The 12,995-nt window shown below is 39.0% G+C and overlaps 1 protein-coding gene across 1 annotated transcript in view; it reads right to left on the bottom strand.

The window, feature by feature from the left end:
• ETNK1 (ethanolamine kinase 1) overlaps positions 1 to 10,952 on the bottom strand; it is a 62,251-nt gene extending 51,299 nt beyond the window's left edge. The window contains exon 1 of the mRNA XM_017890542.1: positions 10,446 to 10,952. Within this exon, the coding sequence (XP_017746031.1) occupies positions 10,446 to 10,868 (423 nt within the window). The 5' untranslated portion in view covers positions 10,869 to 10,952. The remainder of the gene's footprint in view (positions 1 to 10,445) is intronic.
• Positions 10,953 to 12,995: the final 2,043 nt, after the last annotated feature.

Raw genomic sequence — 12,995 nt, 5'->3', positions numbered from 1 at the left:
GCTTAATCTGGCAAAGTCATTAAAGAAAATCTATAGCATATATCATACCTAACAATAAATTATTGAAAATGTTCTCCTTAAGACTGGGAAATAAAGGATGCCCACTATCAACTTTCATCTTCTTTTTCAAGTGTGTTAGAGAGGTCCTTACTAGTGCAGTAAGACAAAAAGACAGAAGGACAGACAGCAATTATGTATTATTTTCAGATTTTACATAGAGAAAATGCAAAATAATCTACATAAAACCTTTAGAATGTGAAAATTCAGTATACAACAATTAATTATAATCCTATATACCAACAACAAAGTAATTTTTTAAGTGACACCCTTTACAATAATATCAAAAAGCATCAATACCTAGGGATAAATCAAATAAAACATGTGAGATCTCCACAGTGAAAACTTCAAAAGTTTGAGAGAAATTAAAAACCTAAACAAATGGCATATATGGTGTTTATTAATTTTAAGATTCAATCTTGTTAAAAGAATTCACTTCTCCCCAAATCTATCTATTGATTCTACAAAATATAATCAAAATCCTATCCAGTTTCTTTTGTGGGAAATTCCAGAACTGAGTCTACAACTTATATGGCAACTTAAAAATTCAAGAATAGTCAAGGCAATCTTAAAAACGAACAAAGCTGGAGTCCTATACCAAAGCCTATAATAACTACATCAAATACCAAGTCCTGTAGCAGTGATTGAGAGTAATCCACACAGAGTGGTACTGCTGCAGTAACAGACAAAACAGACCAAAAGAAAAGAACAGGCGGGGTGCAGTGGCTCCCGCCTGTAATCCCAGCAATTTGGGAGGCCAAGGCGGGCAGATCGCTTCAGACCAGGAGTTCAAGACCAGCCTGGCCAACATGGTGAATCCCCATCTCCACTAAAAGTACAAAAAAAAATTGGCAGGGCATGGTGGCGGGCACCTGTAATCCCAGCTACTGGGGAGGCTGAGGCAGAAGAATTGCTCGACCTCGGGAGGTGAGGATGCAGTGGGCCGAGATTACGCCACTGCACTCCAGCCTCAGTGACAGAGTGAGACATGTCTCAAAAAAAAAAAAAAAAAGAACAGAACAGAATTCATAAACAGATCCACATATAATGCCATCTGATTTATGACAAAGGTGACACTGCAATGGGGAAGTATTTTCAACAAATGATACTGCATCAACTGACAGCCATTTGGGAAAAAAATGAATCATAATCCCTCCACCTCAAACCATACATAACAATCAACTAGATGGCTTATACATCAAAGTGTAAAATATGAAATAATAAAGCTTCTAGAAGAAAATAGGAATATCTTCATAACTTTGGCACTAGAAAAGATCTCTTGTTCAAGACACAAAACATGCTATCCATTAACAAATTGAAAAGTTAGTCTTAAGACTATCAAAAGACAATATTAAGAATAAAAATGTGCAGTCGTAGTGGTTCACGCCTATAATCCCAGCACTTTGGGAGGCCGAGGTGGGTGGATCACCTGAGGTCAGGAGCTTGAGACCAGCCTGACCAATATGGTAAAACCCCGTCTCTAGTAAAATTACAAAAATTAGCCGGGCGTGGCGTCGTGTGCCTGCAGTTCCAGCTACTCAGGAGGCTGAGACAAGAGAATCGCTTGAACCCGGGAGGCAGAGGTTGCAGTGAGCCTAGATCGCGCTACTGCACTCCAGCCTGGGCAACAGAATGAGACTCTGTCTCAAAAAAAAAAAAAAAGAAAAGAAAAAAAAAGGAAATGTAAGCCACAAAGCAGGAGAAAATACGTGAAAACATATTTCTAAAAGAGGACGCAACTAGAATACATAAAGAACATCTACAAACCATTGAAAACATATTTCTAAGAGATGACTCATCTAGAATATATAAACAACATCTACCAATCATTGAGAAAAAATCAGATAATCCAATAGAAAAATCAGCAAAAGGCTTGAACAGGAACCACAAAATAGAACACATATAAAACCCCCCCCCACACACAGAAAAAAGATGCACTAATTGTAGAAACAAGAGCAACTTTATTTTAAAATGTTAATCTACCATGTAACTTCTGACTAACCCTTGTCCAAGAATGCCTAAAAAATGTCTTTCTGTAGAAATGTCCATTCATTGTAAGTTTCACCCAAAACAACCCTTGATGCTGGCTTGCAGAAATCATAAGTTGTGTCACCCATAGCCACCTACACATTCCTTCCAGAGCATGCACTTTCCCCAAGACATAAGACCTAGGTCTGAGGGGTTGTGAGGTAGAGATCTACCTGTTTTGCAGCCTCCCAAGACCACACTTCTGAATCTAACTTCCCCTAGTAAGTCACCCAAAACCAACGAACTGGATTTGTCTGCCTCCTTTTTTGGTTTCTCAGCTCCTTCCACATTTAGAGGTTGCTTTGCATATATGGCCCTTTCACAAAACAGTAGTTATCAGGAATATGCAAATTATACCTGGAATAAGATACTCCAATACCCACCAAAAAGAAAAAAGTAAAAGCAGACAATAGCAATTATTGGTAAAGATATACCATAACTGAAACTCTCACATATTGCTGTTAGGAATATAAATCGGGACAATCACTTCAGAAAACTGAAAGCGTCTAACAAAGCTGAAAATACACAAACTAGATGACTCAGAAAGTCTACTTCTAGGTATCCACTTAACAGAAATGGATATTCGTGTTCAAAAGCAGTATATTTGTAAGAAACCTAATTTGTGATAGCCAAAACATGAAAACAACCCAAGTGTTCATTAACAGTAGGAGACAAATAAATTGAGGTGTATTCTTAAAACGGAATGCTAGTCAGTCATGGAAAAGAATAACAACTATACACGCTTGAATAAATCTCTCAAAATCTGGGCATATGCCAAAGCAAAATTTTAAAAAAACACATATTTCATATGATGCCATTATATAAAATTCAAAAAGAGGCAAAACACTGACACAAGGCACAGTGGCTCACACCTGTAATCCCAGCACTTTGGGAAGCTAAGGTAAGAGGGTCACTTGAGGCCAGGAGTTCAAGACCAGCCTGGTAACACAGCAAGACCACATCACTACAAAAAATTTAAAAACTAAGCAGGCATGGTGGCATGCACCTTTAATCTCAGGTACTCTGGATGCTGATGTAGAAGGGATCGTGTGAGCTCAGGAGTACAAGGCTGCAGTGAGCTATGATACCATCACTACACTCCAGCCTGGATGACAGCATGAGACCCCATCCCTTAAAAAAAAAGTAAAAATTTAAAAAATAATAAATACTAAGTCACATTATGTTTAACATGATCATCAAATATTAGGTTTGTGACTATCAAAAATTATACTCCCATTCAAACATGGGAAAATGTTTATAAAGGGCTAGTGAAAAAAAGGATATAAAATTATATATATGATTGCAAATATGTAAAATAGGTTTAGGAGAAGTAGAAGGTAATAAAAATAAAACAGTTGTGAATAGAATACTGATGACAGGAAATTGATTTTTTTTCTCCTATTCAGTTTTAATATAGTATCGTGGTACAACCTTTCAGTAAAACTAAATTATTTCATGTTCATATGGTTTCTTGTACAAAGACCTTCACTCACTTATTATTTTCTCAGAGTACTTACTTTCAAAAAATAACTAATTCAAAACATTCTATTTTGTTAATTAGAAAAAAAAAAAAATCTGCTATTATGATTACCACTAGAGGGAGGGAGAGAGCAAGACTAAGAAGGAAAATGAAGACACTCGGTTGCTGGAAATTAATTTTCTTTTCCTGGGTTGCGGTGGGTATACATTTTACAACAATTTATGATTCGTCCATTTTTCTATATGTTTGCTTTTTTTTTTACAATTTTTAAAAGAATGTTAAAAATGTATTTATAGCCATTCTGGTATATCAAAGAGTAAAATAACTCCTTAGAAAACAAAATAAAGAGAAATAGAACCTCTGATTTCCTAAACAAAGGTCTTCTACTACTTCCCTATCTTTGTCATCCACTCCTTCCCCCACAAAAAACACCTTAATCTTCTTCCCTAACCTGCAATCAATTAACAAGTCCTGCACATTTATTTTCTGAAATGTGAAATCTGTACCTTATTTCCATCTCATCTGTCCTAATCTGGGCCCTAGCACCTCTTGTCTGGACTAACCCAACAATCTCTCTCAAATTATTTCCTCAAGTTTTTTAAATGCAATACACAGGAAGAAATGTATTTATCATTTGATATAATATGTATATAGATAATTTTTTTTTTTTTTTGAGACGGAGTCTCGCTCTGTCGCCCAGGCTGGAGTGCAGTGACGCAATCTCGGCTCACGGCAAGCTCTGCCTCCCAGATTCACGCCATTCTCCTGCCTCAGCCTCCTGAGTAGCTGGGACTACAGGCGCCCGCCACCACGCCCAGCTAATTTTTTGTATTTTTTAGTAGAGATGGGGTTTCACCGAGTTAGGCAGGATGGTCTCGATCTCCTGACCTTGTGATAGACCCGCCTCAGCCTCCCAAAGTGCTGGGATTACAGGCGTGAGCCACCGCCCCCGGCACTACATAGATACTTTTATATAAAACTAAAGCACGCTTCACAAAAGAATACATACCATCGGGTGCAATGGCTCACGTCTGTAATCCCAGCACTTTGGGAGGCCGAGGCAGGTGGCTCAACTGAAGTTGGGAGTTCAAGACCAGCCTGACCAACATGAAGAAATCCCATCTCTACTAAAAATACAAAAATTAGCCAGGCGTGGTGGCAGGTGTCTGTAATCCCAGCTACTCGGGAGGCTGAGGCAGGAGAATCACTTGAACCCGTGAGGCGGAGGTTGCGGTGAGCTGAGATCACACCATTGCACTCCAGCCTGGGCAACAAAAGCAAAATTCCATCTCAAAAAAAAAAAAAAAGAGTACTTACCTTACTACTTGCAAGGCTGTCTGGTGTATCCTCTACCATTACTTATTCTAACTTACCTTTTTAAACTGTAATGGTCTCAAGACAGTATTGATTTGGCATCCTATTAATGTATGGTAGCCGCCAGTTTCAAAACCAGTGTTCTGAGTGATGACTTATTTCCCAATTTAAAACATTTCCCTCAAACAACCCTTCTCTACATTCTTGCCTGTCACTTCTCTAATACGTGATATAATTTACTTGCTTAAAAATGTCCAGGCCAGGCGTGGTGACTCACGCCTGTAATCCCAGCATTTTGGGAGGCCAAGGTGGGTGGATCACTTGAGGTCAGGCATTCGAGACCAGCCTGGCCAACATGGTGAAACCTAACTCGACTAAAAATACAAAAATTAGCTAAGCATGGTGGCGCAGGTCTCTAATCCAAGCTACTTGGGTGGCTGAGGCGAGAGAATCACTTGAACCCCAGAAGTGGAGGTTGCAGTGAGCTGAGATCACACCACTGCACTCCAGCCTGGGCGACAGCGAGACTCTGTCTCAAAAAAAAATAAAATAAAATACAAAAATAAAAACATCCAGTGGCTTCCCATGATGTCCTAAATGATGAGTAAGCTGCTCAAAGTCTAGATTCATCGCCTTTGTGAGACAGTTTTCCTTGCTCAGAAATGTTTCTCCTTTCAGTCTGATCTCATCTACCCTTCAAAGCTTAGCTCAGGTACCCCTACTTCTATGAAGCCTTCTGTCCTACATTCTTCCATGCCTAACTTGGGCTACAGTTAGTTGTCCAAGGACTCTTACTGAAAACTAGCATTATACCTAGTACAAAAAACATGTGTCAGAATTACTGAATTTTAGGAGCTCACAATTCTCTCAGTTGGGATGGGAGAATTGGAAATGAGAGGTGGAGGAACGTAGTACCAAAACATACTATGCGTAATTGTAGGTATGTCATTGAATTCTCATGACTATTTTCCAAGGTAATCCCATTTTATAGAGACTTTAAAACTTGCCAAAGGTTACAATGGCAGAAAATAATATTGAAAAACCATCCTCTTTCCATATTATGCTCAGTCCCCAAAAAGACATGATGCAGTTTACATAGTCCAAGTTACACGGCTATTATACATGAAAACAAACTAGCACTTTAGGCTCCTGACTTCATAGTCACATCTTAATAAAACACATGGGAGCCTAACAAACTTTTCATGTTTTTGATGGGCATCTATTAAACATTATATACTTTATTATTCTAAAATGCTGAAAACAGGGAGGGAATAGGAAACAGAAAACTGGATATAACCACTAATATTAAAAGTTACATTGAATATAAACTATGACTCCTTATTCGTATCTATAGGACTCAAGATTTCCTATAATTCTTAGGGAAAGTAAACTAATATATTGTTTACTTTTTTAATGTATTAAAAAATTAGCCGTAACTTAATATATTAGCTTACCTAAGACTTTTCAGAAGCTACTGCTGAAAGGAACAAACTCATTTTTTTAAAAACAGAAAAGAAAATCGATTATTATATTAGAACACTAATGGAGACATAACTTAATACAGCAATTGTATAGATCTGGCTTTTTCTTCTTCCTTTAAGACAAAGACCAATATAAAATATTAACTATCAATATTAAGAGTGGTTACAGGTTCTTAATAGACTATTTAGGTAACTACCTCCAACACTGTTAGAAAGAGGAAGGATATGAAAACTGTTGTGTAGCTACACAACCTAACACAAAGATAAGTTTCCATGATAGTACACATATGTTTAAAAAACATAATGAAAAGATTTTTAAAAACATGCATTCAAAACATGCAAAACCTGTAGTAAAGCAGAAAGAACAGTACATTTTTGAAACTTCTTGTGTAATCTTTGCATGTGAACTAAATTTGAATGTTCATTCCATAAACATTACGTTGTTGTAATTTTCTTATTTGTCTTCCCCATAGGACTAGGAATTTCAAAGAGCAAATGTTTGTTTTTTGATTCAAGCATCCAATATATAGTAGGTGCTCAGCAGCAATAACAATTATCATGAAAGATAGCATTTATTTTACCCTCACAATAACCCATTGAGGTAGGGACAACTACTGGATCAATTTTATAGCTCAGGATACTGGGACAGGAAGTTTAATGATTTGACCAGGGTAACAAAGCTAGTAAAGTACAGAATCTGGACTCAAAACTAGCACTGTGTTCAAACCTCATGCTCTTGAGTACTGTAACATACTGTCATTGAAAAACAAAGTTGCTATAAGGTACCATACAGCAAACAATCTCATTTAGACCCAATAAAGGAATAAATACATTAGTTTTGTAAAGTTAAATAATAATTACGGTATTAATATCCTACCTATGAAGCCTTTGCCATTATCTACTATAAGTTCCAAGTAATAGAAAAATTCACAGTGACAAGTTAGTGAGAAAAACAACATTGCTTAATACTGCAAACAGAAAGATCCTGAGACAACATAACTGGAATATTCCAAACACTAATTCATCAGCTCTTCAGAAAATGAAAAACAATTTTAAGAGTCCATTGAGAATTATTTTGGACCTGAGATGTGACTTGATTCTTTATTCCTTTATACAATGACTATCCAAAGAAAAGTATAAAAATTAAAAATCCCAATCTTCAAGTAAGTTAGAGAGCTGTTACACAACAAAAGTCACTATCCTAAAGGAAAGCTGAAGTGATCCCTTTTTCCTAAAATGGTGTCACATATGAAAAAAGTAATGCAAATTTATGTTCAAGGGAAATTGAAAGCAGAATCTTTTTATGAGCCAAAGCTTTTAAGAAATTAATTTTATACAGAAGCACTTTCCCTGCTTTAATCATAATATACAAACAAAACTCTTGGTCAAAGAACAATAATTCATAAGATGGTTTCTCATCTCAGATCTGCCATTTGTAAACAGCAAACTCGGTTTCATTAACTATATAATATATATTAACGGTACCGTCTACATCTACCTCACAGGATAGTTGGGAGAATGTATGTGCAAGTGCTTTATAAACAGTAAAGGACTATTAAATATAAAGCACTGTGGCTGTATTGCTGTTTTAGATTTACCCTGCCTATTCTGTTACTATACTCTGAAAACCTCACCACCTCCTTTATACTTTATTCTTTTAATCTAGTAAGAACAGGAATTCTAACTAAAATGAGATATATTATTGTATGTGCCCACAAGTTTTGAGCAAAGACTGGGCTTTCTATCATTTTGACTCTAGTCTTTTTTTAGTTTGTCTTTTCTTTTTCTTTTCTGATATATTCTGGATAGTTCAGCTTGCAGGAATAATCAATCACCAGATAAGTACTACTACAGTAAGTTTCTAAGGTATACTTCAAGTATATCTTAAACATACAAAATGTTAGAAAATACTGAGAAAAAAAACAGGCTACATTACTGATACTCGACTGCTCTAAAATTACATTATATTCTGTTAACTATATAATACATACCTCTTCTGAAATGTGAGGTATGATTTGTATCTATTTCAAGGGAAATACAACGAAATCTCAAAAGAAAATATTTCCATTGAGATTTACTAAAGAAATTCTGAAGCGTTATGAAAGTAGAGTTTGTAATGACCTAGAATACAAGGCGCCAGATCTACTGAGTTGAAAGGTGAACTCATCAATTCAGCTTAGCAGATGCTTTTAGGCCAGCTTCTAGACCAAAGCTTTGCTTGCACATGGAGGGAATGTATTTCTAATAATCATCTTAGGGAAAATAAATGGTAGTATTTACCTGCACTTACAAATATTAAAAATTCAGATTATAAACCCAAAGGTCTTTAGGTTAAAAGTTGCTACAAGAAACCAATATTTAATCACACGTAGTTACTTTCCAACAAGCAAAAACAGTTTAATGTCACTACATTTTGCCCTTTTTTACCTACATCCTGGCTTACTTCACTGAGTTTCACCTAAAAAAGAGATAGTGCCTACCTAATATGGTTGTTTGGACGACTAAAATAAAAAAATATAACTTATCTAACCCCACAGTAGCTATCATTACTATTCTACAGACCAATACATCAAAGGAAATTCCAGTCTTCAAAGCTTCAAACTTTAAAGTCACTGCTTAAAAGTAACTGATCTGCCAACACTGGAGTTTACCAGGAAGTAGCACTCTTTAATTAATAATGTTTTATGTGTAAATGACTGCCAGAAAATAAATCATCTTAATAAATTTTAGAGCCTTATATAATAAAATACAAATAAATTGATAAACTCAAAAAGTACTGAATTTCAATTTGGAAGATGCATTTCCTTTAAAGGAAATATATTTTTTAAATGACATAAAAATCACTTTGCGTTCACTATTTCCCATATACTCGGCTAACAAATACTCCCTTAAATTTCAAAATGTGTTGTCTAACAAGTTTCTTTTCCAAAACATACGGGTCCTTTTAATCTGCTTAAAAACTCTTCTAGGCAATAAGAACTGAAACTAACACATGAAAACCCAAGTGTCAGGAACTGCTCTGAGCCCTAGGCACTGCTCATGTTTTATTCATCTCTGGGGTGGCTGGCTAGTTTAGCAAAGAATTTAGCAAATAAATCAACAAATACTGGTGAATAAATTAGTCATCAAAACGAGGCAGATGGTTTGGCTAATTCAAATGAATGTTCTTACATTATTGCTCAGATTTAGAACAAATCCCAAATATCCCAGCCTTGAAAATTACTGGGTATTTTGTTGTTTGCAAGGGAAAAGGAGAAAATGAGATCTATTTTCGTATCTAGTTCCTGAAACTAAAGCTAAAAACAAATTAGTATTCAAAAAAAAATCACGTAGTGGAAACCATAACTTCCAACTTATTAGAAAACTCCTAGCGTCTCAGGGATTTTTCTCCTCCCAATTTTTTCTCTATCTATCAATACGGTGTCCCATGAAAAGGAAATAGTCACAAGCCACTGCTCCTTCTAGTATCAGGTATTAATTTCACTAAGACGGCTTTAATAATTCAGAAATATCGACTCAAACAAAACAATGTGCGTGGTGCTACCTAAGAACCGACCTAGCGATGCATGGTCGTGGTCATTACTTTGGGAATAGAGTACGCTCGCCAATCGGAGGGTTTGGGAAGACAAAACGCAGTGTGAGGCACATCGCAGGGGGAGGGGAGAGAAAGGAAAATATCAGAGAGGATTAATGACTGCATTACTGATGGGACGGGAGGAGGTAGTCGAGGACCCCGTGCAAGGGGAGTGGAAAGGTTCATTTTGCAGTGACCGTGGACTGGGGTGTGGGAGGAGGGGCAACTATCAACAGGAATCTCCCCCCTGTGGATGGGTGCGTCACTTACGCAGCCGCTTCTAGAAAGAGAAAATGTGCCCTCAGGTCAATCTCAAAGAGCAACTGCGACGGGAAGGGGGAGTGACCTTCCTAGGTGTGAGGGGAAATACAGGGTCACTTCCCAACGGACTTAGGGAGGAGATGTTGCCCTAGGTCCTCCTCGGTCATCGTGGGACAGAGGCGATTGTGGTGAGGACTCCCACAGCCGCGTGAGGGACATAAGAGACCCAGAGCTGAGGTGTGGGCGTTACCTGCAGGGTCACCTCCTGGGGGTCCCAGTGAGGCCGCAGGTGTTGCAGGAGGCTCAGGGCTCCCTCCCGGCAGCGCTGCTCCTCCTGATCCTGAACGGTGACGTTCAGTTTGGGCACCTCCGGGGAGCCGGGAGGGACGTGGATGTAATTGGCCATGGCCCAGGCGACGGCGGAGACTACCACCACGACGACGGCGACGGCGACCACGAGAACGGCGGGCGCCGACAGACTGGTGGATCCTTCCGTCCCGGGGCGCCCTCGTGGGAGGGCTGGGGGCGCTCGGACGGGCGGGCGAGCGGCAGGAGAACGTCTGGAGGCGGCAGTGTCGCCGATCCGGGTCTGGACAGCAGCTGAACTGAGCCCGGGCCGCTCTCGGGAAAAATTCCTGTTGTCGGCGCTCGACCGCGGGCGGCCGCGGAGCATGCCGGGGCTGGCCTGACGCTGGCGTCACGCGCGGGGCGGGGCCTGCGCTGCGTCAGGGGGTGGAGGCGGGGTTTCTTGCCTTCCGTCACAATGGAACCGCTGTACCGCGGTGGACTTGTCGGCCTGCGATTAGCACACACCCATCCCTGGGAACTGCTGGTCTGGAAAGTGGGGCTGCTTCTCCGGGATGAGCCCCAGCCCTGCCAAGCCCCTCAAGGCATTGAAGCTTTAGCTCACCTGATCCGAAAGATCGTGGGCATCCGGGCTCGAGTTAACGACCGAATTTTTGTGGGAAGCAAAGGACACGTTCTAAAATAACCCTAGGATCACTCTCCGAACTTGTCCTGAGTCTAGGCAAGCAGTGTTACTCAGTCGCCTTGATCTTGGAGCTGCTGTGTACTGGGGACCTCATACTAGCTGGGTTAACTATATTCCCATTAGAGTACACGGGATCGCAGTACTCGGGACAAGCTGAGTTCAGGTATTTGGGTAAGACAACTGCAGCACTTAAGTTATTTGTGGAGTAAGATGTTCGACCATACAGAGAATAATTCGAAGCTGGGGAGAACAGGTTAGAGTCTGGTATATAGAAGAAAGGGAAGGAAAGGAATAGTTTTGAAGCTCAACACTAGAACGACCCGATGTCCGTGCCAGGGTACCCCGAGTGGGCCATGAAATCTTGCGTCTCAGTGCCTTACAGGGAATGGTAGAAACTGGATATGCTACAAGTAAAGTATTGGGGCCTCTTAATTTTCCTTTTTGATGGAGGAAAACGGTCTGGGATTCCCTGCAGCACTTAGTACTTGGTGAATACGTTTGTTAGTAGTAAATAAAACCCTTAACTGGACTGAGTTTAATTAACATTCAGAATGTTTAATTACTTCACCAGCATTAAGTTTACATCCTGATTGTTAAGAAAGAACCTACTTACCTTTGTAATTCACAAAATAATTACTTCACCTATAACGGTAAACTTCCTAAACTAAAAAGAGGGGTGGAAATGGAGCTTTATAATACAGCAAAGAAGTTGATTTCACATTTTTCAAATTTAATGAGGTTTTTTTGCTTGCTTTTTGTTTTTGTATGTTTTGAGACGGAGCCTCACTCTGCACCCAGGCTGGAGTGCAATGGTGTGATCTCGGCCCACTGCAACCTCCGCCTCCTGGGTGTAAGCGATTCTCCCGCCTCAGCCTCCCGAGTAGCTGGGATTACAGGTGCGTGCCACCACGCCCAGCAAATTTTTGTATTTTTAGTAGAGACGGGTTTCACCATGTTGGCCAGGCTGGTCTCGAACTCCTGACCTCAGGTGATCCACCCACTTCGGCCTATGAAAGCGCTGGGGATTATAGGCAGGGCGCGGTGGCTCCCTGGCGTGGCCCACCGTGCCCTGCCAGATTTAGGCATAATTTTCTACTAGAAACATTAGAGTGTGTTCCTTCCACTTTGGGGAGAAATCGTAAATATACTAATACTTTCACATTTCAGATACTATCCTTTGTATTTTTGTATAAATTGTATTTTTATTAAGCAGTTGACATTTTAAGAATTTGAAAACTTTAAGAATTGTAAAATAATTTAATTTAAAATTATGTTGCAAACTGCACTAGTTTGTAACGGTAAATAAGAGTCCATTAACAAGTAGAAGAAAAAGAAAAACAACTGTTAGGTACCTGAGAAAAGAAGTAACAAAAATGTACAGGATCCATGGATAAAATTAATGGAGAAATGAACCATATTCATAAATGAGAAAAGATTAATATAAAGGCCTCAATTTTCCCTAAACTAATCAGTACATATAATGCAATTCCAGTTAAAATCTCAAAAGGGTTTTCTTACTGAACTTGTTAAAATGACATTGAAATTCATATCAAAAGTTAAGGTCCAAGAAAAGTGCTGTGATTAGGGAGAAAGGGATGGGGACAGGTAAGATGAGGGAATATATTGGGAGGACCAATCCTACCACGTTGTATTATATATTGGTTTAGGTATGGGCACATAAGCTACTAGAACATAATGAAGTCCCAGAACAAAACCCACACACATATGAGAACTTTGTATATAACAAAAGTACCATTACAAATTAGTGAGAAAGTCCAGACTGATCAATGAACAGAAGTGGTACAGTTG

Source organism: Rhinopithecus bieti, unplaced genomic scaffold (genome assembly GCF_001698545.2).
Source record: "Rhinopithecus bieti isolate Rb0 unplaced genomic scaffold, ASM169854v2 scaffold_17971, whole genome shotgun sequence".
Lineage (NCBI taxonomy): Eukaryota > Metazoa > Chordata > Mammalia > Primates > Cercopithecidae > Rhinopithecus > Rhinopithecus bieti.
The sequence above is the reverse complement of the archived record's forward strand: the minus strand, read 5'-3'. Positions and strand labels throughout refer to the sequence as shown.